General features: G+C 36.5%; 1 protein-coding gene across 1 annotated transcript; it reads left to right on the top strand.

Annotated features, from left to right (window-relative positions):
* Positions 1-387: 387 nt before the first annotated feature.
* Positions 388-27058, top strand: slc44a4 (solute carrier family 44 member 4). The gene is made up of 22 exons (XM_041807959.1): positions 388-586; positions 7865-7913; positions 10415-10488; positions 11877-11955; positions 12051-12150; positions 12251-12376; positions 14410-14470; positions 14938-15058; positions 16053-16136; positions 16633-16745; positions 17383-17505; positions 19385-19484; positions 19615-19707; positions 19829-19931; positions 20520-20779; positions 21111-21205; positions 21707-21810; positions 22049-22122; positions 23789-23859; positions 26056-26150; positions 26232-26316; positions 26431-27058. The coding sequence occupies exons 1-22, from the start codon at positions 547-549 to the stop codon at positions 26547-26549; spliced, it is 2169 nt and encodes a 722-aa protein (XP_041663893.1). The 5' UTR covers positions 388-546; the 3' UTR covers positions 26550-27058.
* Positions 27059-27973: the final 915 nt, after the last annotated feature.

Below are 27973 nucleotides of genomic sequence, written 5' to 3'. Positions count from 1 at the left end.
AGGGAGACTGTAAATCCTTGAATTTCCTAAGTAAAACTGCAATGTTTGAGTCAGAAGAAAAACATAAGAGTATAAAGGTGTGCCTGGGAATTTTCTGTACTTAATTTAACTTGTATGTAAAGTTGCTATATATATTTGCACTTGAGTAAGTCTTGTAATACTTGTTTTAAGAACAGGATAGGTTATTTTAGGATGAAGGAAATATTACCAAAATCCTTACTCCATTTGACTGGATGTGGCCTTTTAAGTTACAGTTCGCCGTTTGGTAGTGAGGACGGGAGTGAGGCCTCTTCTGAATAGACGATCTTTGAGTGGATTCGCAGGTGCGCGTCCATCAGCAGGTGAGCTCTGTCGTCACTGCTTAGTTACACTGCAGGAAGAAAAAAAGATTTCTACTTCTCAGTAACCGCGGTCGCTCGGACACAACGAACTCACTACAAGCGTGGTTGTACTTGCTTGTCTGTAATGTTTTAGGAATATTTTTTAAAAATAAAATAAGTGTTTTTTGAACGTTAGCAGAGGGAAAGGTGACGGTTCAGGCGGAGAATGGGTAAAAAACAGGAGATAGATTCGGACTCCGAGTATGGTGAGTTTACATCGTCCGTTACCTCAGATGCTTCACTGTAGAAACCTGAATATAAGCTAGCACAACAAGCTAACTAACGTTTACGAAGCAAACATTTGTGATAGATGATGTCTCAGACTCTTTTTGTCTTTACCGTTTCCTAGAGAATTTTGTTGAATTAGTTTAACAGTCTTTTTCAGTGTCAACTCATATTCTTTTTAAAAAGCACGTGGATGTCATTTAAAGCTTAAATGTTAACGAGTATTTTTGTGTCCTTTAAAAGTGGCTACCATGTTAGTTTAAGAGTTAGGAGTTAGTTTGAAACTCTAACTGATTTTCTTTTCAGGAAGGACGTTGGGAGGGTGTTACGGTTTAAAGAGTGACCATGTTAAGTGGCGACAGTTCGGCGACTGCGTCGGTGGTTGTAGTTACCATAGATATTGAAATAGAGTTTTCGAACAAATGTCTCTTGTTTCTTTTTAATATTATGTCAGGTATACAGGTTGGACATGTTTATTATGAATATTTGTTCAAGAGTTATTGGTTTGGACACATTACGTTTACAACATCTGTTCTAACTACGACACTCAAAAACGCATTCGGCTGAAGGTCCTCAGTTAACACGGTCACTGTGTAACTCATAACACCAACCAGCGCGTTTCTACTGCCACCAATAAATTGTCTTTATTACTTCACTTCCACCATATCAATTTATGCCATCATTTAGTCAAAGCTGGGTCCAATACATCAAGACAGGTGACCTGAATAAGGGCAATGCATACAATAAACAAACACAATGTAGTTTGCAACAAGTGTCTAAAAAGAAATGTAGAAACAAATATGTAAATGTATATATATATATATATATATATATATGTATATGTATATGTATATGTATATATGTATATGTATATATGTATATGTATATATGTATATGTATATATGTATATATGTGTATATATATGTATATATATGTATATATATGTATATATATACATATATATGTGTATATATGTATATATATATGTATGTATATATATATGTATGTAAATATATATATGTATATATATGTATATATATAACTATAATATACATACATACATATATGTATATAAATATATAGATATAGATATATATATATAAGCTTAGCACTTAGCAGTAAGGAAATTCGTGTTTGGTAGATTATTTCTTTGTTGTAACAATACTTCTTGGCAATGAATCTTAAACCGCTGGTAACCTGTTTATTTCCATTTTAAATGGTGCCACATTTGTAAGGAACATGCATTTTTGGGATGAGCAGCAGAGCTGAGTATGTGGGTTGGCCCATGAAAAATTTGCCAAATCTTCTCTGCCAATGCCAAACAGCTTATTTTGCTGTTGCTTTTGACTCTTGCTTTGTGCTTCTGGTACCCCTGCTTCTGGTACAGGCTTTCCAACAGTATAAGATTTATTGCCACTGTTACAACAAAGAATAATCTACCAAACAAAAATGTCCTTACTTGAAATATAAATATATATTTTTTTTTCTTTGTTTTTTTTTTTTTTTTTAACGGTTGTTTAACTTCAAATCAATCATATTGTCCTCAAGGGGATTTTGTTTACAAATTTAAAACAGTGGATTAAACAAGGGAAATAAAGCACAACATAAACACAAGCACATGGGCTCTGGCATTGAAATAACAAATGAAGTCACACCAGGGCACCAAGAGTATAGATAAACCGTACTTAAGAGCATCATGCCTCATCAGGGTCACCCTTAAAATTCAGTTGTTCCTTTTTATGGCTCATTCTTGTGCATTTTTAAAAATAAATTCAACCCTTTACATTTGAAAAAGTCACTGAAATAAGATAAATCTAAGTACAGAAAGTTCACCGTCCTTAAGCTGAATATATTAAAAGGCCTATAGTTTATAGACTAGTCAGAAAAATGAAATCCTGCTTTGTTGTGGTTTAATGCGTTGTACACCAAACAGAGACTTGTTAGAATGCCAGTACAGACTGGTGCTACCTGTTTGATCACCTTTCAAGTTCTTGTTAATGGGTCATTAAGCTTTAATGTTGCTGTCAGCTTGTAGTTTGGGGTGTTAGAATGGGTTTTACTATTAGTTTGACTTCTTAACATACATGCTATGAGAAAATGCATCTGTAGAGAAAACCACATTCACAGAGTTTAGACTCCATGATCTCTTATACTTGAAGGGGTATGAAGCTGAAATAGGATACCCCCGATGGAGTCTAGACGCTGGTGGTGGTGTTGATGAGGGATGCTCGATTAGATGGGTAGACTTCCAAAAAGCTGGACCAGGACACCAATAAGGTGGCTTGGAGGAGACTGAGGTATTCACGATGAGATGAGCAGAAGTTCTGTGAGGATCTGGGCTAGCTGTTGATTAACTGAATGGAGGTGGCTGGGGTGGAGGAGGGTTTCAGCATCTGCACTGAAACGATTGACTGAAAGAGAGGAAATTTGAAATATGGCAGATGCATGATGATTGGACAAACAAGGCTTTGGCAGAATCTGATTAGCGTAATACTTAAGGGCGTGAACGCCCATAATCAGTTGATCAGCTGAGTAAGAAACAGTCTTCCTGCTTGAACTTCTGCTGAGCTCCATTAAAAATGTATTGGCTGATTCCAATTTCAAATGATTCACTGGTCTGACCTGAGGAAAAAGATTTTGGGAGATACAGATTTTCTTTCCTTAAAATCTGTTATTGACATATTTTTTTTCACCTCATCTTTATTGGATTTTTAATTGGTCAGTGTTTTATTTAAAAAAAAAATCTCAAAACTGCTACAGATCAAATGACCATCTCTGATATGAACTTAAACTAATCCCCACCAGAAAATTGTGTCACACTCATAATTTCCTGTGTTCTTGTTTAAATGCAGCTGTCAGCGCAACACGGCTCATGTGTATGTATTGTCTTGCTTATTAGAGAAATTAAAGATATTTCAAATAGACATCCTGTGCTAATTTTTGCTGTGATGCCAACGTCGGACCTGCCAGTGACTGTTTGATTTTCAGTCATTTGTCAAGTGTTCAGCAGAGCTCTGTCTCCACATCCTTGTTTACTCTCAGTTATCTGATACATCGATAGAGTCTATAGACAGTCTGGGAGGTTTTGTAAGGCTACAGCAAACAATTCCTCCCTGGAAGTAAATACTCATAACTCTTAAATAACTTATAACAACATTAGAGAATAGTAACATACTGACAAAAAGAGGGACAGCAGCCATCAAAGCTGACACTTATTAAATTGAAGCATTAGTGTAACAACAGACCTTGTGTTCTCAGTAAAGTTCTCTAATGTAAACTCATCACCTTGCTTCCTCCTTGTTTCTACAGCTGAACTACAGGAGGAAGTAGTGTTAGCATTTGTCATGAAAACACTTTTAGATTTAGCTTTCTGTTGCAAAATGAAGTGATGTAGTTTTGTTGTACCGCTAGTTTGGGTTTAATCTGCTATGGAGCAGTCAAAAAGTCTGACTTTTGTGTGAACACTCAGGCTTTGGAAATGAGTAACTTTCAGGATGTTGTTGCTACAAATCATTGACCAGTTAATGTTTCAAAACTGCAGGAAACAGGAAAAAAAATAAGGTCTGAATTTAATAACAAGCTGGTTAATATAGCTAATGTATAAAGAGAGGGTATCTGTGATGGTTCTGATAAATTTAAAAGATGTGTAAATCTGATATGTATGAACTATACATGATATTATTTAGGCATGCACAGTATTATGGAGTGATATTGGTATTGGCAGATATGAGAGTTTCTGATATATTCGCTGCAAATATCAGCAGAATATATGAATAAGTTTATCCAGTTTAAAGCTGAATCAATACACCTACTTTAGTTGAAGTTTTTTTTACTTTTTTTATCCCCATTCTTAAAACCTTTAAGTGTGTTTTAAATACTGAAGCTTTAAGTCTGACACTGGGTCAAGCCCTCTGACATTGGCTCTGACACACAGACTGGAGGAGGAGGAGGAGGAGAGGGGAAAGAAAACAGATAAAGCGACACATTATGTATGAATGTATATAAACTTGTTGCACGTTGTGTCACTTAAATATTATCAACAAATTCTAATGACGTTCAAAGTTACGTCTAGCTGTCATGATCAGCCTTGAGTTTAACCGTGTTTAGCTCATGTAGAGCTTTAACAAACAATCGGCACATCTGTGCTGTTAAGGACTGAAATTCAGTGTGAGTTAGTACAAGGTGCTGCTGATGGCAGGAGCACAAACACGTAGCAATTTTGCATAGCATACCTGAGTGACTGCCTGGAGCATCATGCTGGTGTATCTGTATCTCTTGCATGCACAGTGTTCAGTTCTCTCAATGTTGATAGTGACATCAGACAGAATTCTAACATAGATTTGTCATAAAAATAAGAACGCTTACGGTTTGGGTTCTTATTAAACACCACCAAAGAGGCAGCATGATGTGCTTCAGATCATAAGACTAGAATTGCATGTCTTGTGATATGAAAGTTGCACATGTGTACATTACCATCATAGTTGGGAAACGTTGCTCAGCCCTGGTATCTGGTGGTATCGACTAGTTTGATGATATTGGCAGATTGTATTTTGGCAAAAATCCAATATTATGTTCCCCTTTTTTGTATCCATGAACTGTAAATTCAGAGATGGCTCAGATTTGGTAGTTTAAAACACTGCTAATGTCTAGTAGTGAACTGAGCATGTCTGTTTTGTTATGGGCATTTGGCTGGATATGGTATGCAATCTGAAAAGACGTAGATTGTGGAGAATTCAAGTGGAATTTTTTCCATGTCTACCACATTTCAATACCTAAATATGTTTTTTCCTCAATTTATGTTCCAATTAAATATTTGAAACAATAAAAATCCTTTCAGTCTAATAATCTATTTGACATATTTTTAACCATGGAAATATTTAGGAGTCATGTGACCATTTCAACAGTGAACCACACAATGCTTACAACATATATTTTGAAAACAGCAAGTATCTTTTCAGTCTGTTGTTTTTTTGTGTGTGTGTGTGTGTGTGTGGGTGTGTGTGTGTGTGTGTGTGAAATGTCTAATTTGAAGCCCCAAATGACCAATAGAAGTTTCTTTCCTCTGTGTTATACAACTTATGTAAAGTAGCTGATCCCTCTTCCTTCCAAGGTCAAATGATGATCCTCACACTTTCTTATTTTGCAACCCAAAGCTTTAAACACACCCTGCATCTAGCTCATCTGGAGTTCAAAGCTGAAAGATTTTAAAGCTTTGCTCCAGTTTTTACGAGGTCATAAAAGCTGAAGAGTATTGTCTGTGTCGCAGTCACAGAGGGCATTGTTTTTCATGTTGTCACCAACTCTGAACATGGTAGTGTCCCAGCAGAGCTGAAATCTGACTCCCACGATGCTGTGAGAGGCTGATGAACAGGATCCATTGTTCAGAGAAGTTTAAATCAAAGAGACTTTCTACCTTTTTCCTATATATTTAGTCAAAACTGTCATACAGCTCCCTAAGGCTTTCTACTGTAGTCCAGTTTAGATATTAATGTATCTTTGGAGTTTGTATGAAAAAAAAACAAAAAAACTTGAACACCTATTTTCATGTCAGACCTCGGCCCTCATTTTCACTATGTTTTTTCATCTATTCTTATATTTGTTTCCCCTCTCTCACTGTAGAATTAGGCTTCTCCATATTTATCATTTATCTGATTTAAAGCTTGGTAAACCTTGAGTATATCACATGAGTATCATTGTTTTGTTATTCTGTGCAGTCGGTCAATTTGTGGACTTCCTGGCCTAAGGGGTGTGTGAGAATTTTGTTGTTTCCTGGTTGAAGATTTGCATCCTTCTCATCTCTGAAGCACCTGCATGGAGCCAGTGTTGGCATGCATTAAGCCCTATGCAAATTACAGTTAGTGGAGATATTTTTCTGTGACTGCTGCTAGAAGTAGCTAATTATGGTGGGCTGCATGGGCAGATTTTCCATTCCCATGTCGGCTGATTAAGTTACCATAAAATGCTGCTATTTGCATGTTTCACTACAGATCCATGAGGCTGTCTAGACTTCTCATCTTTACCTTTTACCCTGATTAGTTTGCATGCAGTACGTGACAAAGAGGAAAATACAGCAGTCATTATTTGTGGTCTTGTCAGGCTGACACCTGCCAGAAAGGTATCTCCATGTACTTCACATGATTAAATACTTAAAGCAGCAGAGTGTGTTTTTCCTGCCAAACAGGCTGATATTATGATTGCTTAATAAGTATCACGTATCTGACTCTTGTGACAGGAGTTTTCTCAGTGTGCTCCAACAAGTCTCAGTTTAATTTTTAATAATCAAAATGATTAAACCTCTCGTGACCTGTCATTGTAAGAAAGCCCTTATTTTGGATTCAAATGTTATTCAAATAACTCTGACCTGTTTGTGTGAATGCTGTGCTGCAACTCAGATGCTCTTATCTTTACTTCTTTACCTTGTGGTTGCACTTTAAGTAACTTTTCTGTCATTGCTGCCAGTCTTTCTCTGTGTTCCAGGAAACAAAACCATGAAATTTCTTTCCTGTAACACACTCATCTTAGTCGTATGGTTACTGCAATAGTGAGCAACTAACTCATAAAAACATGACATTCCCTCTTTGTCTCCTCAAAGGTTTCCCTTATTGACCCATAAAGTCATTCATTAACTCTAAGAAAAGGACACACAAAGTCTGCTGAGACACAACATCCTGCTTCTACAGGGCCAAAAATAGAAATCTTTGATTAGGTATATAAAACTTTACCTTATTTTATGAACCTGAAACTTCTGCCTTTGAGGACTCATCTTTAAAGTAAAAGAACAACGAGAGATCGCGTAAAGGATTTTATTGACATAAACAATCACCATTCAATTATATGCTTTTTTTAAATTTTCTGTGTTCTGTATTGACTTAAACTAAGTCTTTAGGTTTTGAATTGGCAAAACACCTGGAAAAGGCGGATGAAACATTTTACCTGTATGACATTTTGCAGGCTAAATAACTGATTAACCAAGAATAAGAAAATCCCAGTTCCATTGACCAAGAAAATAATTTAAGTTGCAGTAGTGTTCAGAGTACAAACTTACTAAAACAGAAATATCTCTCAAGTGTCTAAATTGCTTTTAATCCTCAACTTCCTCATTACTCTACAACGATGCAAAATATATTAGGTGGTGCAAACATGTCCTTGTTCAAACCAAAAAGGAAGTGAAACTGACAGAGGGTTTTGTCAGAAAAGTATAAAAGTAATTTAAGAAATTTAAATTATTGCTCTTTCATGTTTCTGTTTTCTTTTCACAGGAGAACCTGCTCAGTTTGACCCATCCTTCAATGGACCCATCAAGAAAAGGTGGATCAGTCTTATTTACTGTTGGCCATCCTGTATTATCTGAACTCTGCAAGTTAAGACAAGTTGACTTTATTAGAGTATCATTAGTGTCTTCTTTTGAAATTAATTCTATTTGATTTACTTTTAACACAAAGTTAGAGAATAGATTCTTATGTACGCAGCCACTTTTGAGGAATAGCCTACATTCTGGGTCTGTTCTTCTCTCCACCGTTAGTTCTTCTTCACTGTCCTCCTCACTAAAACTGCATTTTGGTTTATATTTGAAAAGTTTAACAGTCTGTATGAAGGGTAGTTAGTGATGTCAGATGGCTTCATATTTTCTTCATCCTATAGAGTGTCATCATCCTAAAAGCTGTTTTCAATTTTAAAACCACTATTAATTTCAATGACAATGACAACTAAATGTAAGACAAAAAAATGATTTTGGACAGTTTTTTCCACGAGGAAAATTAGATTAGCTCAGATACATCTTTGATGGTAAAAACACTGACTAAAAGTATGTTTTGTTCTTACAAAGGGGACTAAATGACACCAAAATGTTAGTGCTGGACTTTTGGATATTCAAAATCCAGGATATTTTTTAACTGTGTGTATAATCTGTAAAAACACAAGATAAGATTGTCCAGTTCTTCATCAAAAGGGCAACTGGCATTGATTGAGCTTCTTGATTGAGACTACTGTCCAGTTTGATGAAGAATTGTATAACCATGACCCACACAGACAAGATAAGATTGGTTAGACAGCATTCAAGGTATGTCAATGTTTTCTTCAGTAGATTTTAAAATAATTAAAGTAGTGATGGTGCGTTAATACGGCTGCTTTGCCTTTTTATTAATTTTACAATATGGTTATTTAAATAGATTCAAAGAAAATAATTATTTTGATTAAGAGTAAAGACTAAAATGTATGACTTCTTATGGACTAAAACTGGACAAAAATGTTGAGTTTTTGTCAACAAAAACTAGACTAAATTTGCAAAGTGAAAATTACAAAAATGTGCCTAATACCCAAGGCGTTTTATTCTAAAGACTACAACTAGATTTGAAATAATTTCCAAAATAAACACTGTGTAAAAACAAATGCCATTTAAGAAAAGAGGACATTGAATAAGAAGTAACTGTAATGTACACATCTTTACATCTTTTAAAGATGTATGAAAATGTAGAAACCTAGTCTGTTTCTTTATATAAAACAGTCAACATGTCCTACATGCAGAATTCCCTTCAAAATCAACAAAATCATAGAATAGTGTTTTCTAGCATCCACATAAGGTGTGTCAGTGCTGCTGCACAGTAGTGAAGCACAAAGTGCGCCTGCGCCTCCCCTTCATAGACCATGTGCGTTTGGTGACAAATAGATGTTGAGGTAAAGATGTGTCAAGAAAGAACCATGATGATCAACAAAGGACAGTAATAACTTGATTTAGCGTTGTTTGCAAATATCTGCTCTTGCCCTGATAAAATGCAACAAGTCAATCAATCGATCAATCAATCTTCTTCGTATAGCACCCATTAATAACCAGTGTTACTTCAAGACACTTTACAAAGACAACAGGTGCAGACCGTAGTCTTTGTTGTAGTATTCATGAAAAAACAACATTAATTTTCTTTGAGCTCAGCAGTAAATTATTTATTAGAGATGGATATACTGTCTGTAATAATGATATCAGTATGTGAAGATTCATCAGTAATAGCCATGTATGATAGTGAAAAAAACATTCTAATTTTAGCGATAGCAACAAAAAATGATGAAATGGAGAGCGCTGATATTGTTTATGAAAGCAGTTAAAGCTGAGCTGCTCTTAAATTCCATTTAACATTTATGTTAACAATAAGAGATGTAAGACTGATGTCAGTTTATGAAGCGGTTGAAAACGGGTGGGTCCACAGCAGCAGTCCACTGCATATTAAGTACATTGTGAATAGGCGAATAGACAGTTTATTGCCAGACTTGCAGGCTACAGTTATGTGAGGCTTCAGCCAACGCTTAAATGCCAGTCCAATATTTATTGTAGTGTTCTTGTTCAGTCACAATTTTTTCTCTTCTTATGTTCCTCTGTCACCATCCTCTTTCTTTTCTTATTCTCAGTTGTATCATACAATGCTTCTTTTTAGCTGAATACTGGTGTGTGAACTAGTGCTGTATAGCTGCTCATGCCTCCTGCTACTTCAAAAAAAGGCTAAAAGCTGGCAACTGGAGAACTCTTAAGAAATACAAAAGATGCCACTCTCCCTTTTGAAGTCGTTTTACTGTTTGATTCTTTGATACGGTCTTTGAAACTTCTAATTAAAGGTAAAGAAGTAACACTGTTCCAATAAATCTTCAGTCATGAAGACTCTTGTAATTGACTGTTAGTCTTTGTGTTTTAAAGTTGACATTATGTTTGATAACTGTATGTTGACATGTGTTATCACTTCCTTCACCTTAAGGCTAAACCTCATTACAAAACTCAACTTGCTCATTTTAACCTGTTCCTGTCTCTTTGTGTTGTTCCTCATCAGAGGGTGCACTGATATAATCTGCTGCATCTTGTTTATGGCCGTCATCCTCGGCTACATGGTAGTCGGAGCTTTAGGTAAGAATAACCCAACCCAACAATGACCTGAAGAGGGCTGTGCACAGGAAACATCCATGCAATCTGACTGATTATGAGTGCTATTACTAGGAACAGTTGGCAAATATCGCCAAGGCGAGATTGGTTACATTGATAGACCCCTAACAAAAATGACTGGATGTTGTTATAAAACTGAAAGGTGCTCCGATTAAGAGTTGGTCTAGGGTTGTGCATATTCAGTGCTTAACAAATTTATTAGACCACCTGTCATATTTGTCTCAAAGACCATCCAGCATCATGAAGTGCTTTAATGCGGACTCTTTCATTTCAGTGAGCTCTCCACATTTTACCATTTTGAACAGGAATGAGGGATTTCAAATTGAATTCATCCAAATTTGAGGTGGCTCGCTGGGCTTCTCTGAGAAGTCAGAAATTAATCAAGCATAACATTCAACCACTAAAACTAATTTTTCTGTTCAGGAATGCAAGTAAATTACTATAATTTGACATATTAATCAAGACATATTAATGTGCTTTACTATTTTTTTGTAGTTTTTTTGTAAATCAGTACATTTGAAAATTCATGGATAACAATAATGAATATATTTTAGCATTAAAGATATCATTTGGGTTAAAGAGCTTCTACATATTGGTGTATTAACCATTGCAGAAATATAGAAAATGATTTTGGTAATTACCAATGCTGTTAATTTAGGGTAGCTGTGGCATAAACCTTACTTTGGTTAGAGTTAGGGTGGTCTAATAAATTTGTTATATGCCACCAGGTTTTTGTTATTTTTTGTTAATTCCTCCTTGAAGATTTTGGTAGTGATTCAACTGAATTCCAAATATTGTTTGTTAAACTAAAGGTGGAAAATTTCTATAATGATTAACCTTGGCCTCATTTTTTTACATTACGGAAATGTGGCATTTAACAGGGGTGTGACTATATATTTAGATTTTTTTTCTCTTTGCTATTCCCTGGTTCAATCTACTCCTAAAGCCCTGAGATTTAATTAATCGTAAAAATGTCAGTTTTATTAGTTGGTAAAGAACAAACAGCTGACAAAGTTGTAGTTGTTAAGTGGAAAAAGTGAACATCACGTCAGCAGCTCTTTATTGCATGGTCATCAAACTCATTCCAACACTCAGTGTTGTCTCTCTTATCTAGTGTCAACAGACAGGCCTGATAGGCAGTGCACTCAAATTTCAACAGGGGATTTGACCTGATTAAAGACCATTGTTTGTTTGTTTTTTTTCCCATTTTTCTCCTTTTGTTTTTATTTTCCATCCCATACACTTCTTGTGTTGAACTACCTTCACTAGAAGTGACAGATATATCTTTCTAGGAAAGTTAGGTTGTAGTTTTAATTCTTGTATTTGTCTCATATTTTGTTTTTTACCATTAGCTTGGCTCTATGGAGATCCTAGACATGTTCTCTACCCAAGAAACTCCACTGGATGGTTCTGTGGCATCACTGCTAATAAGTAATTACATCTTACACACCTTTTGCATTTTATTTTACATGTCATTATTTCATTAGTACGATTTTGAGTTTTTCTTTCTTTTGGTCCTCCCTCAGAGATAAACCCAACTTGTTCTACTACAACGTTTTAAAATGTGCCTCATCTGTGAATGTTATTGCCACAGCTCTTAATGGGTTTCAGTGTCCGACCACGCAGGTAAAGACGGCAGTTTGATTTGGTTGTTTCTTATGCCTCTGAATCAATCTAGTGTTCCTAAAATAATAACCTTTATTTACTTATTTTTTACTTACTGCAGGTTTGTGTGGAGAAATGTCCCACTAGCTTTGGTGCTGTGACAATATTTGACTACAGTAAAAGTCCAGCAGATGTTTTTGAACAAAGCCTATGTGTGCCTTCATTAGACCTGGCTACAACTACAATGGTAAGTACCATTCAAATACTTTTTATATCTTCATTTTAGCTCTCAAATAAAACTTTCACCATGTCTTTACACCATTCTTCTTATCCTCTTAAAGGGATGTCTTACCCATGCCCAGAGGGAATATTTTCAGATTAAACACCAATGACACTTTGCCCTAATGAGTGAAAAAAATCTTTTTCACTGGTCAATTTAAGTGCAATGTCTCAAAACCAGTTTCAGGCCTTTACTCCAAAATTAATCTCCAAGTTTCTTATAAGATGAACTAGGTAGCCTTGAAGACATTTTTTTCTCAGAAAAATCAAATTTCTACTCTGTAAAATCATTATGTTCAGGAAAAACCCTTTTGTGGGGATAATATTACTGTTCTGTTCTTGTGAATGAAAATGTCTTAGCAAAGCCTGATAATCTATCAAACATGGCATAAATGTACACTTGAACTTGTGGATAGATATATTAGCTTTGCTGGTGGTTTTATATAAATGCAGTATCTCAGTGTTGCATGTCGGAGATTACATTAAGGTGTTTATTTCTCTCTTTATTTTCAATAAAGGTATAATTTCTTCCATCTGGGTCCTTTAGGCATTGTGGAAAAATTGGATTTATAATAAGGTGCAGAGAAATAGAGATTTTCTTGTTCTCTGGTGCTGCATCAGTCCTGTATGTGATTATGGTGTGAGCCTTCTTGTTTAATGTAGTCCTACTTTTATAGATGCTTTTGCTGTTGTTTATGAGTAATGTGAAATATCTTCAACTGTTTCCAATACATAGACCATAGTTTCTGTGTGAAAAGTGTGCAGCAGTGGAGTCTAAAGTAAACGTTTCTATGATGGCCAAAAATTGCGTTGTAACGTATTGTGTGGTTTCCTGTAGCTATATTGTATCTTTGGTGTACTAATGGATCATATTATGTTGTATGGCATGGTGTCCTGTCATCATATCATATATTTTACCATATGGTATGGTGGCCTGTCATGATTGTATCATATCCCATCATATCTCTTGTGTCTGATCACGTCCTGTCCTATTGTATTGTGCAAGCGTTTTGTACCATATGGTGCAGTTTCCCATCGTATCATATCGTATCTTGTATCCAGGCCTGTCCTATTGTTTTGTGCCATTGTGGTGTGGTTTCCTGTCGTATCATATCATATGAAGTGGTGTCCTGTCGTATCATTTTTTATTGAATTAAATATCTGGTGTACGATTATGTCCTGTCCTATCATATTGTTACTAGGACTGAACAATTTGGGGAAATAATTGCATTATTTTCCCCCAATTTTGCAATTTAATATGCAGTTATCTCTGAAGTTCCTCATCTTATGTTTTTTTCAACAAACACAAGCAATAAACCATTCTATATTATAACAACACAATATTAGATTAAACAAGGACTAAACAATTTGAATCTAATTGTTTATCTAATTGTGATTATTTTGACTTGTTTTGCAAATCAGACATGGATTCTTGTATTAAAGGAAGTGATAATTTTGATGTAATTCTCATATTCAATAAGATTGACTGGCGACCAGTCCAGGGTGTACCCCACCTCTAGCCCATTGACAGTTGGGATAGGCTCCAGCCCCCTGCGACCCCGAATGGAATAAGCCGGATAGAAAATGGATGGATGGAAGTCCATAATTCTTTGCAGTAGTTGGGGCAATGCAGGACAAACCAGTGCACTAGTACACTCAGATTAGCCTTTTGTTGCCCTTACCATTCTAGGAGAGGAGATTTAGAAGTGAGTTTACTATTTGGAGACTGACAAAAATGTAGTTATACACCATATACCTGAGTATATCCTATTGATCATATTTTATCTTGTTTTAGGTGTTCTATTATATCCTATTGTATATCTCCCAGTTCCCTGCTGAACTAGTTGTCTCAATTAAAGTACTGTGAGGCACTAATCAAATTTTTTATTGTTCTTTAATGCAGGAAATGTTTTTGTTCATTTCACTCAGCAAAAGAACCCCAACACACTGATCCATTTACATGTCACCAATGATTTCATGATCTCTTTTTTTTTTCCACAGAATGTTAAAGATATTGTGGAAAAGGAGCTGTGTCCCTCATTCTTCACGCCCATGACCTCTGGTGAGTGTAACCGCTTTTTAACCCTATCTTGTGACAGTTTGCTTTGTCATCCAGTTTTGATTTCAGGTGCTTGGATACAAGTTTTCCTCCCTAATTCAGATTCAGAAATCTAGACAGGAGCATTGGCTGATCTAAAAGAAATCCTACAAAAACAAACAAAAAAATGTGTGGCATACATTTGACTTTCTTTGATCATTGTTAAACTCTCTGCTAGTTTGTTGTAGGAAAATTTACCTCAGTCCAGCTGATTTTATGGCATTGGTGCCACTAGTGAACTGACAAGTCTGTCTGTGGATGCTCAATGCTGCAATTAATGTATGCAGCATCAAAGGCTATGTACCTACTGATACTGGTATTTAGAAAAACAACCTCAGCTGTGACAGTACAATTGCATAGTGGCTTTTTTCTCTTTCAACTGTTGGTTAATGTCCATTGCTGTTTTGTTGTGTTTGTTTTCTCTTTTGTAGTGCTGGGAAGATGCTTGCCTGACATTGACAAACTGAGTGAGATTCCCCAAGATTTTGCGAATGTTCCAGGCCTACCGTCATCGGTCAATGAAACAGTTGACATAATCAGGAATGGCACTGGGTAAGAAGCAAAGTATCCTGGGCCAATTTATAACAAAACTGTCCAAAGATTTGGCTGTGAAATCAGACCATGTTTACATGCACAAAAGATGAGGTTATGAAAAACAAGATATGACTACTTGGCCTTTTCACAAGTGTGATAAAAATAAATATTCCTTTTTTATTCCGTTTTAATACAACTGTGCTTAATAATACGTATTTTGATGAGAAAAATCCCTCTTTAAAAGGTCAATGTTTAGATAATGACATCTGTTTTCTACTTGGTTTGTTTTCAATGCCCAGAGATCCCATGTTACATAAACTGTGATCTGATTAAGGCACACACAACAGTATATATAAGTTTCAGAATTGAAAATCCCACCCCTACCTGGGAAATATTACATTAGGAATTTGGCAAAATTAACTTTACAAGGGACTATTCTGTTAATATAACCTAAAGCTAGCTATGAATATTGTTGTATTTAGGGGGAAAATGTAATAGAAGAATACACATTTTAATAACCCTGCTCCTTTCTTCTCTTCCTCTCCAGGTTAGGGTTGGTGGCTTCGTGAGTTTTGTGTGGGCCTGTAGTGTAGCAGCTGTTGTAGTTTTTTTTGTTCACTGTAGATGAATAAAACGGCATTTGATTGCTTAGTGAAATGGTCTTTGGGGGCTTAAACATTTAGAAAAAAAGCATGTCCTTTCTTTGTCAAGTTTCTGGGTTTGTCTTGCAGCTCTCATTGTAAAACTGTTCAGGTTTTCTTGTTTATTTGTTGACTTAAAGTTAAGCAATTGTAGAAGCTGACTGTTTTTTGGTGATGATATTTGATTAAACTTTCTCTTTTTTGACCCCATAACCTTCAGTGATGTTAAAATGTTCTTTCTCTCTTTTGTCAGTCATTAGTTTGTCTTATTTCCTCTCTGCATTAGTTCCACCAGGCCCTTTACTTTCATCTTTACTGTTTAAAGGAGAACAGTCACTAGCGCTGTGTGTCCTGGCTCTTGTCTTCTTTAGGGACATTGTGAACGGATTCAATGCCAGGGAGATCGGCCTCCGGATCTTTGAGGATTTTGCGTCGTCATGGCCGTGGATCCTCCTGTGAGTTTTCATATACAACAACACTACTCACATACTGCCATCTATTGGCAGAGACCAGAAACATGACACATTTTAAGAGCTATATCCAAGAGGAAATGTGGTTGATAGCTGTAGCAAATATAGGAAGAGAAATAGAGTATGAATGAAATAAGATATATTGATTAGAAGTAAGCAATTAGTAAGATACTACACATGTAGAGTACTGCAGTTGACTCAGTAAAAACAGTTTTATCCATTTAAGTATCAGCATTGCAAATTTGTGTTATTGAACAAATAGTTGGCTGGTTTATGTTTGGATTGTTCTGTTTAAAAAAAAATCATAAATAAGGGAGGGCTTCGTTGCAACATTTTCCACGATCTATGATTACTTGGCAGAATTTTAAGATAATTCTTTAACCGTACCTTTGCCTGGTATGTCTTATAGTTTGTAAAGTTTTGATCCTCTCTTTTCTTTTTCATTTTCTTTTTGTGCCCACCTCTAACCCTTCCACTTTAGTGGTTTGGTGATAGCCATGTTGGTCAGTATGCTGTTCCTGCTGCTGCTGAGATTCACCGCTCCAGTCATGGTGTGGGTGCTCATCATAGGCCTGCTGGGCGCTGGAGCTTATGGTGAGAAGTGTTTTCAACATGTCAAACTTTTAAGATTTACTTTTAAAATATTGTTAGATGTTTTTTTTTATCTACTTGCTTTTACTTTTAAATTCATTTGCGCATGTAGAACAGGTATAATTACAGAGAGTGTATGAGACTCTCCCTAATAAATGCAAACATATTTCAATCATTCTAGGGAAATGCCGTTGGGTCTATGTTGACTGCCCTGGGTAAGGGGTTGGTGTTTTGTTTACTCTTCTGAACACAGACAAAGTTGGATACAGTAATTTATTTGCAAAGTTAGAAATGTTAAACCTCAAAATAATATATATTTTTTAGAAATAACATCAATACCTGTTTCAATACCAAAGTGACAAATAAAGAAGGCCTGGGCACCCATTATTAAGTTATTTCTTGTTTTTTATAAACGAGACTTGAGGGCAAAGTCATACACTGGTCTAAATGGCACCGCTGTATTTGTGTAATTTACAAGTGTGGCATTTCTTGAAGTTTTTGATGAATTTATTCCTCTCCAGTGCACCCATCTCATGAAATCAATATTTTTGGTTATTTTTTGCTTGGGTACTTTTCAGTGTAATTTATTTTAAATGAATGAAAATTGTATCACTGAGTTGTTGGGGTGTTCCTCTTGCAGGGATATGGCACTGCTACTGGGAGTACGAGAACTACAAGCAAGCCTCTGCTTCCATCACTGACATTGGCTTCACAACAAACTTCAACGTTTACCTGCAAACACAAGAGACCTGGCTGGCCTTCTGTGAGTCTTATCAATATGAAAAGTTATGTGCACATCAAACTGATTTAATCAGATGTGAGATAAAAAGTCAAACCTAATAGGTGATGCCTCAACCAAAAAAATGTTTAACATCCATGTTCAGTAGTAAATGGCATTGTCTACACTATAAATGCACAACTTAGTCCATGACATTTAAAATGTGTCTAATAAAGAAGATAATAGAACTGTAACACTACAGCTCATGCAGAATATTTTTCTGCTTATGGTCGTCTAATTCATCTGTATGTTTTTCTGTGCGAGCCATTCTTTTAAACACAATATCTCATTTTTTGGGGGGATTTCCTTCAAACTCTAACTAAAGGAATTTGTTAGAATTAGAGGTCAAAGGTCAAGGTTGTTTGACCTAATTTTCATTCCTTGCTCTCGAGCATAATACCTCAAGAATGCCATGAGGGAGTTTCTCCAAACATTAAACAAAAGTCTCCTCTGACTCAAAGGTGAAGACATACAAGATCTTTGACACTGTGACCTCAAATCTCCTGAGCACAATATTTCTGGAAGCGACACTAAGACTTGAAGGCGAACTGATTAGCTTTTGGAGATCCAGCTCTCTGTAACTTTAGATTTTGGTTGTGGGTTCTTAGGAACTATACCATCTTGACGCATGACTGTACTTTCACTGTCTGCCAGTTGTTTAATCATCATGTGGTAGCTCTAGTTATATTTTGTTTTGAAAGGAATCAGTCGCATTTTTTTCCTTATCTGAGTATAGCAGTCTTTAGTTTATGATCAGATTTTAGAATAATATATCCACATTTTTTATAATCACCCTTATTTTTGTGTGATATTGTTAGTTTTGTATATTTCATTGAGTAATTTGCACATACACAGTGACCAGAGGGACAACTGTGGCTCAGGAGGTATGTTTAGTCATCTCTTAGGCAGAAGGTTCAGGGGTTTGATCCCTATCTGCTCCAGTCATTGTATCTTTTGGCAAGACACTTAAATCCAAGCTGCTCTCACTGCTGTGTCAATGACATGTGAATGTGTGTATGAATGAGGTGAGTTACTAGTGGCCTCTCTGGCCGTCAGTGTGCGAACGTAGAGTGAATGGAGGAAGTGTGACCTGTAGTGTAATAATGATTTTGAATAGTCAGATGAATAGAAAAGTGCTAAAGCTAAGCTAAAGTCAATTCCATTTACCTTAAGACTGAAAAAAAAATTTAGAAAGAGTTAATATGAACAAATGAAAATATTCTTAAGGCTCTGTACATCTCAAAAACTGAAGTTTGAAAAAGATTCTTTACTTTTATCCTGTATTACTTCTCAAAAACTGAAAAAAATGAAACAATCAGTGCTGAGCACAAGCAATATCTGAACAAAAAGGTAGCAAAATAAAAAGAAATCAAACATTTTACACACAAATGATGTGATATACACACTTCAGAAAGGAAGGGGTACATTTTTTTATTAATGTATCCATCCATTTATTTATTAATCAATTCATTTATTTGCATTCTTATTACTCGCTACCAAAAAGCAACTTCTGTTACTAGGGTCCCCACAGGCAAACATTAAAAATCCTTGTAGATTACAAAAAGTTAGAAATATACAAGATGTTAAAATCATAAAACATGAACGGCAATCACAAGGTAATCTCTTATTGGCTTATGTTAAATGTTGTCAGAATATAGTCTGACTGTATAGTTTCTCTTTCAGAAAAGAGTACAGTAACTTCACACTGACACAGAGGTACACAAAAGATAACCAAAAATTTCTAAAATTGTACTCAAATATTTAGAATTATATTAGCCCTGTTTGGAGGAAGTCTAAGACATTGATAATCTTCTCACAGACATTGAGAATCTTATCACATTTTCTGTTTTTTCTTATCCTGCAGTGATCATCATTTCCATAGCCGAGGCGATCATTCTCCTGACCCTTATCTTCCTGCGGACCAGAATCCTCATTGCCATCGCCCTGATCCAGGAGTCCAGCCGGTGAGACATGAATGCAGTAAAATGCTTTTAAGAGCCCCCCTCCCTTAGGGAGATTTTCTAACAGCTCTAAATGAACAATTATGTGTTCAGATGATGACATACAGCCCCATCATGTGTTTTTGGTCCACAGGGCGGTCGGTCATATGATGTCCACTCTGCTGTACCCTCTGGTCACTTTTGTTTTCATACTGGTGTGTGTTGCATACTGGGGAGCCACTGCTTTGTATCCTTTTAAATCTGCATTTAGGTTAAATTTGCATGTACATGTCATCTCTTTTTTGTTTGTTTTTACATTTTATTCACACTCACAGTCCACAGTTCTTTTCCTAAACTTGTGTGTGTAGATATTTGGCCACGTCAGGAGCCCCAGTCTACAGAGTGGTGTCATTAAATGCCACTTCCAGCGACTGTATGAGCCTAAACGGCACAGTGGACTGTAACCCTCTGGTAAGAGAAAAAGTGAAACTTCAACCTACAGTGAAACCTTTGAATGAATTACCTGACACAGTCAGCACCAGCTGGGATTTCAACATTGTAATTTAGTTGGAAAAAGGTCTGGACGTCTAAGACCGGATGTCAACCAGCTAAAATATTGCTATAACGTCAGTGTGTCAGATACACAATTTATAGTCATTTTGATAATTTTGACATTTATGTTGGCATTTGTATGAAGTGATTTTGCAAAGTGGGTAAAATCCAATCCATACAGTTAATTGAATTGAGTAATAAACATTCAACTGTCAAAAATTTAGTGAGTTTAAGTCACTACAGGGAAGTTGAACACCGTGCTGACTTTGTGAACAGAGTAATACTTCCTGTCACATTGCTGATCCTGTCCTTTACATGCTTTGGTAGTGAATCATTATTAAAGGCTGTTTTACAACTGGATAAAAACTCCAGTCTTATCACTGTATTCTGGCAAAAATGACCCCGTATCACAATGGATTAAGAGGCATAAAACAGAACTCTCCTCCAAAAATTATTAAGCCATGCTGAAGAGGAAAATCAATATTCCCTCTGTCTCCCTTCTTTCAGAACTTCAGTTCATCCAGTTACCCAGGCTGCCCCTCAGCCAGCTGCATTTTCATCAAATACAACAACGAGGGTCTCTTTCAGAGGAACATCTATAACCTACAGATCTACAATGCCGTGGCTTTTCTCTGGTGTGTTAACTTTGTCATTGCCTTGGGACAGTGCACGCTAGCGGGGGCGTTTGCATCCTACTACTGGGCTTTCAACAAACCACATGATATCCCCACATTCCCCCTGTCTGCCAGCTTTCTGCGCTCACTCAGGTAGGTCTCATGTGCTGCTGATAAAACCCTTGAATATTTGAAATATCAAGTGATAAAGTGTTCAAAATATTAGAAGGCCTTAGATTCATTTAAACCTACAAGTAAGCAGAAATCAGTTTAAACAACATGGCTGCAGTTCACTTTTTTACCTCTGGATGGCGCAATCAGGCCTTAGAGAGAAGCAGAACTCAGCTATTCAACAATGCAAATTGGAGCTGGTGGACAGTTTTCATTGAACATGTAATATGATGCAATATTTAGTGTTAACTTGCTGCAATGAATAATTTTAGATCATTAATATCACCAGTGAAACATTTTCTGGTCATTTCAGGTACCATGTGGGCTCCTTGGCGTTTGGTGCTTTGATTCTGACTCTGGTTCAGATAGTGAGGATAATTCTGGAGTACATCGACCACAAAACAAGATGTAAGAGTGACGTACGATCATTTCTTTTTCTGAGATATAATGACTGTTGACATTTTTAATAGCTTGGTTTTTTTTTTTGCTGAGATGTTTATTTACATTGCAAAGAATATAAAACAACTTGCAACATAAGATAGACATTTCTCCATGTATGAAACATATCCTCCAGATTTTGTAACTGATTACCTTGCCATTAATATTATAAATACCTTTTGTTTGCCAGAATAATTAAAAATAATTGCTATATTTTTCATAGATTTCCATGGGTTCCCCTATAATTACTACCACATTGTTTTGTTGTTTTTTTTTTTGCATACAGCATTGTTGTGTTAATTTCATAAATATCTGGGTAGGTGAAGTAATGCAAAAGATGTTAAGCTGTTCCCTTGCTTGTCACTACATGGCATCAGAAAAGAGAAAGAGTTTGAAATTTGATAGCCTCAAAAAACACTTTTTTTTTTTTATTAATCAATTACTTTATTAAGTCAATCATTTTGTCAACAGCGGCCCAGAATCCAGTGGCTCGGTTTATCCTTTGCTGTCTTAAGTGCTGCTTCTGGTGTTTGGAGAAGTTCATCAAGTTTCTCAACAGGAATGCCTACATTATGGTGAATAAAACATTTTGTCCTAACATTCTTTCTTTTTGCTATTTTTGTTGTTTTAGCATCTTGAATCAAGTAAAGTACTGTCAAAAAAGGGTGAAACAGCATGCTTTGGAGAAGACATGCCTGGTGACACCAGTAAAACATACTCAGTATCACACATTTTTCTGGCTTTATTCTTCTATGTTATGTTTTGAAGTAATACTCTTTCATCATTCATGAACATGTATATTTTTTCCAACAGATTGCTGTTTATGGGAAAAACTTCTGTGTCTCAGCCAAAAATGCGTTCAGCCTGCTCATGAGAAATATCTTAAGGTTTGTGCTGCAGCTCTGATTTTTATTCTAATGGATTTCATGTAGTGCAGGTCGTTTTTCATTGTTATATGAATATACACCGCGTTCCACATTTTTATGCAAATGATATTTTTCTCTGATTTTCTAAATATCAATGCAAATGAAGGTCATAATATATTTCAAGTCATCAGCCATTAGAGCATAATTCAAATGTTTTTGAACAAACTTCATAATGACAAAAATTATTAAAAAAAAATAAAAACCTCAAAATGCACTGTTCCACATTATTAAGCACAACAGCTTTTTAAAACATTTTATAGGTTGTAAAGAACTGAAATTGGTCATTTGTAAAAATTGCAGCATCAGGGGGTCATATTTACTGAAATCAAAGCTATTTCAATCAAAACATCTTAACAGGACAAGTTCCATGTTAACATAGGAGCCCTTCTTTGATATCACCTTCACTATTCTTGCATCCATTGAACTTGTGAGTTTTTGGAGTTTCTGCTTGAATTTCTTTGCAGGATGTCAGAATATCCTCCCAGAGCTGCTGTTTTGATGTGAACTGCCTCCCACCCTCATAGATCTTTAGCTTGAGGATGCTCCAAAGGTTCTCAGTAGGGTTGAGGTCAGGGGAGGATCGGGGCCACACCATGAGTTTCTCTCCTTTCATGCCCGCAGCAGCCAATGACACAGAGGTATTCTTTGCAGCATGAGATGGAGCATTGTCATGCTTGAAGAAAATTTTGCTACAGAAGGCATGATTCTCTTTTTGTACCATGGAAGAAAGTGGTCAGTCAGAAGCTCTATATACTTTGCCGAGGTCATTTTCACACCTTCAGGGACCCTAAAGGGGCCTACCAGCTCTCTCCTCATGATTCCGGCCCAAACATGACTCCGCCCCCTCCTTGTTGACGTCCCGGCCTCATTGGGACATGGTGGCCATCCACCATCCAGGGTTGCACAGCACTCATCAGTCAACAAGACTGTTTGAAAATGAGTCTTCATGTATTTCTGGGCCCACTGCAACCATTTCTGCTTGTGAGCACTGGTTAGGGGTGGCTGAATAGTAGGTTTATACACGACTGCAAGCCTCTGGAGGATCCTACACCTTGAGGTTGGTGGGACTCCAGAGGCACCAGCAGCTTCAAATACTTGTTTGCTGCTTTGTAATGGCATTTTAGCATCTGCTCTCTTAATCTGGTGTATTTGTCTATCAGAAACCTTCCTCATTATGCCTTTATCTGCACAAACCCGTCTGTGTTCTGAATCAGCCTCAAATTTCTTCACAGTACGATGATCATGCTTAATTTTTCCTGAAATATCGAATGTTTTCATTCCTTGTCCAAGGCATTACACTATTTGACACTTTTCAGCAGCAGAGAGATCCTTTTTCTTTCCCATGTTGCTGAAACCTGTGGCCTGCTTAATAATGTGGAACATGTGGAAAAGTGCATTTTGAGGTTTTTATTTTTAAAAAAAATAATAGTTATCATTATGAAGTTTGTTCAAAAACATTTGAATTATACTCTAACTGTTGATGACTTATAAAATATTATGACTGTCATTTGCATTGATATTTAGAAAATCAGAGAAAAACATAGTTTGCATAATAATGTGGAACGCGGTGTATTTGCTTGTTTCTGAGAGCTGCAGTGACAGTGGTGTATTTCTCTGCCCTCCTCAGAGTGGTGGTGCTCGATAAAGTGACAGACCTGCTGCTCTTCTTTGGGAAGCTCCTGGTGGTCGGTGGAGTAGGTGAGGAAAACAGAGATAAAATGTCAGAATAGGGATAAAGTCCTCAGTACTGATTCTGCCTTCCATTAACCTCAGAGGTCGGATGTTGGCGCAGGCATGACATCATACCTGAATTGAATTTGTTCCAGTTGCTACAAGTTGGTAACTCTGGGTACCGAAGTACCTAGTTTCTGAGTTAGAATTTTTGAGCGCAAGTTTCAAGATGAACTGGAATGCACAATGATTACCTGTACATTTACTTGAATACATGTGGTGAGGTATAAACTGTTTTATTAGTTGAGTTTAGTTGAGCTTAGTAGTTTATTAACTTTATTTATCTCAGGGACGATGTACAAAATAACATTAGTCTCAAAAAGAGAAAAATGCTTTGTACCAGATTTAGCTTACTTGCTAATTTCCATCTGTAGTCCCCAGGCAGGTCAATAATAACAACAACATACAGATCCAGTCAGTCATCTGCATGCACCCACACATCACACACACACACACACACACACACACACACACACATATTTCATAACAACACAAATTAATCTGCATTCTTATGTTTTCTTTCTTTGCCTTTTAAGAGTCAAGTTATAATAAAGGTTTGTCTGAACATTTTCCTTAAAGAGGAGGTCTAGGCCATAGCCTTTGTTGGACTAATTACAGAATCTCAACTTAAATTCACAATGAGAACCTTTAAAGAGGCAGAAACCTGGGCGCACCAGTTTAGCTCAGTTGAGCAGGCACCTGTGTACAGAGGCTGGAGTTCTTCTAAACATTGGTGGTTGGATAGATTCCTGGTCCTGGTGTTGTTTGGTGGATGTCCTACCCAACTGTTTCTCCCCATATGTCCTGTCTCTCTTCAGCTGTCCTGTCAAATAAAGACAAAAATCCCAAAATATAATCTTTTAAAAAAGAGGCAGAAACTTAACATAATCAGAATAATTTGTGAAAACCTACCTGCTGCAACTGTAGTTGGCTTAGAGAGAACAAAAAGAAAAACAGGGAGTTCTGGTATGTACTATGTAGAACCTGTGTACACGGAAGGATTACTTCTCTCTTCTTGAAAGTTGACTTCTGCTTCCCTTTGATGTATCAGTCAGGTCTTTTGTTTTGTGTACTTATTATTTCCCTTTAGTTGATTATTTAGATTAATTAAAGGAAAATGTAATGTTAGTCTACTGACAAAAAAGGCCACTGGAAGGAACCCACAGTCTTTTCCAACTCATGATAGTTAAAAAAAAGAGTATCTGTCATAATATTTAACACTTTCAAAGTAATTTAGCATCTCTACAAAATGCCTCATTTCAATTGAAAACCAGGTTTATTGGATATTTTACTCTCCTTTTGGCTCTATTTTTAGTCCCAACCATCTCAAATGCTACAGGTTAGCTTTTTGGCTGACCACCAGGGTCAGTCCTGCACATGGGTCTGTATGTGACGGACTGACTGACTTTCAGAGCTGTACAGAGTTACGCTATGGGTGGGGTTTAGTTGTACTCAGAGCTGCTGGTAATGGCTGCCTCCACTATGGTGATTGCTTTGGATGTAGCTTTAGCATAGCATCAGTTTGACTAGAACTGGACCACATTTCTGTATGAAAGAAAGAGTAAAAACAGCCCTAAAAGCATTTCATGATGTGTAGATGTTTTGCCTCTTCTGCCACCCTGCTTTGGCATGACTTTGTGATAGTAACAGGGGAAAGGGTTATTTGTTGTGTGAATGCTTGTAACAATGGCTGCTAGTGGAGTGATTAGCTGGGACTTAGCAACAGCAGCAGTTTTGTCAGAACTGGACAACGCGTATTTATTAAAACAAGGGCAGAGAGCAACACTGAAAGCTTTTAGCAACAGAAAAATTATTACATGCCCCGGAAGCAATTGCTCTGCCAAAACACACAATTCATTCAGGCATTTCAACAGGCATCCCAGGTAGTTGCGGTCAGCCATATACTAGGTTTTAATGTAGTCTTGTCTTAGAAAGTTTTATCAGAAGTAATAACCTCAAAGCATCTGCAAGTTTTATCTTGAGACGTGACTAATGTGAGCAGTCAAGAGATGGATGTGTAAATCTGAAAAATGTAAAAACACAGGAAACAAATGGTCAAAAAGAAGCAAACAAAACAGAAAGACATGACAGTTAAATCCCAGATTATCAAAGGAAATAAACAGAAGTCTGTTTAATAAAAATGTTTCATCTTGTTGTCTCCAGGGGTTTTAGCCTTCTTTTTCTTCTCTGGACGAATACTACTGCCAGGTGAAACCTTCCACTCTGAAACCCTCAACTACTATTGGATGCCCATTATTGTAAGTAACAAATCCTACTGTTTCTGACAATAATCAGTCAGCTCAGATGAAGTAATATTCTCTTTTTTCTCCCCATTATAGACGGTGGTGTTTGGTAGCTATCTCATAGCTCATGGATTCTTCAGTGTGTACAACATGTGTGTGGATACGCTCTTCCTCTGTTTCTGTGAGTACATGTTCACAGATCAATGAATTCTTCTATAAAAGTCTGTAAATATATTAACAGAAACAAACTCACACAGTCCACTTGATTACTTAACCTGTCACTGTCACTTCACAGTGGAGGACTTGGAGCGTAACGATGGATCTCTGCAGAAGCCATACTACATGTCCAAAAACCTCATGAAGATTCTCAGTAAATCAAACAAAGAGCCAAAAGGAGGTAAAAGGAAGGACTGAGGATCATTTTACCTCACAAGTTCATAAAACCACACAAAGACTATCGGAATATCTTTATCCCCATCTTTAAACACTCCAATGCTGCATTATTTTGTAACAGTTTACTAAAACTGATTTTGCACTTTGTAATTATTTTATATGATATCTTTTATGTGGAGAAGTAGTATTAATGACCGACACAAGAACAGACTTCTCATGTGAAAGCGGGGAATGTGAATTCAAATGATGAAGTTTTCACATATTCATCACAACATTACCCCAGCAAAATAACAACAATCCTGCTGGATGTTTTGAATTAGAAGTAATGCAACAGAAACAGTTGTTTCCTCTATTTTAATGGAGAATCTTTATAGAGAGAGGACTCCTATGATGTGCTCTCTTCAGATGGAGCATATAGATTATAATTTAAGATAATATTGAACAAAAAAAAAAAGATTTTAATACCAACATTTTATGACTGATGCTGATGTTGAAAATAATTTAATAAAGATGTAAATATGTTGATGGCATCAAACCTGCATTTGGTAATGATTCTGTTTGTATTCTAATCCTTGAACTGGCCTTTGTTCAAACACCTCTGTTTGTTGATTATTTTAATCTTTGCACTTAAATCTGAACTGAAGATCGTGTCACATATTAACAAACAGACTGATGCATGGCTTTTAAAACATTTTCTTCACTTCATAAGAAAGGTAAGTCTAACTACTTATCCTCTCTGTGTTGAAGCACTCAACAGCAAAGCCTGACCTTTCTCTTCATATGACTCCTCAGGATGTCATGTGAAACGCCATGTGCCCAAGCTTTTGTGCACACGTCACTCCCGGGGTAACATGATGCACAGTCAGTGATTTCACTGCAGCCGTTTAGCGCCTTCACATTTAACAATACTTCTTTACAATAGAAAATTAAGATTGTAGGATTGGCTTTACCCTCAGGTTTAATCTTGATGGCAGGTATTTACATATGCTACTTGAAACTGCCAAGGCAGTTTAGGGATTTTTTTGATAAATATTTTCCATTACCTCTCATTCAAGGTTAATGAAATGCCAGGAAACTGGTTGTGCTTAAAGGTTAAAGCCCACACTGACAATTCCAAGTATGCAGCATAAAAGAAAACTGCACATCCTCACATTTGGAAACTTAACATCATACAGTTGCCTATGCTATGGATGTAAATAGTAGCACATTAACCCTCCATGGTAAAATGTATAAATGACTGAGTTAGAGATGATAAACCTCTGCTGCTGTCCCGCCAGTCAGGACAGTGAGGGTAAGCTCAATTTTGTAATGTAAACCTTGCAAAGCAGATGGATACGCCCGTTTCCCTGTTTCTCACTGGCGATGTGTGAAACAAATCCATCTGGCGTACCAGGTTAGCAGTAATGGCTGTATCTGTGACAACTTTGGTTCATGTTCATATTTTC

This window comes from Cheilinus undulatus, linkage group 16 (genome assembly GCF_018320785.1).
Source record: "Cheilinus undulatus linkage group 16, ASM1832078v1, whole genome shotgun sequence".
In the NCBI taxonomy this organism is placed as follows: Eukaryota; Metazoa; Chordata; class Actinopteri; order Labriformes; family Labridae; genus Cheilinus; species Cheilinus undulatus.
Note: the sequence above shows the minus strand (reverse complement) of the source record. Positions and strands in the feature narration are given on the sequence as shown.

What these genes read in the sequence shown, in the direction of transcription:
- slc44a4 (XM_041807959.1), top strand. Translation starts at nt 547, where the DNA reads ATGGGTAAAAAACAGGAGATAGATTCGGACTCCGAGTATG. An exon ending in GCTGGGCGCTGGAGCTTATG is followed by an intron (nt 16,746 to 17,382) that starts GTGAGAAGTGTT and finishes TTCCTCTTGCAG; the next exon opens with GGATATGGCACTGCTACTGG. An exon ending in TACGCTCTTCCTCTGTTTCT is followed by an intron (nt 26,317 to 26,430) that starts GTGAGTACATGT and finishes GTCACTTCACAG; the next exon opens with TGGAGGACTTGGAGCGTAAC.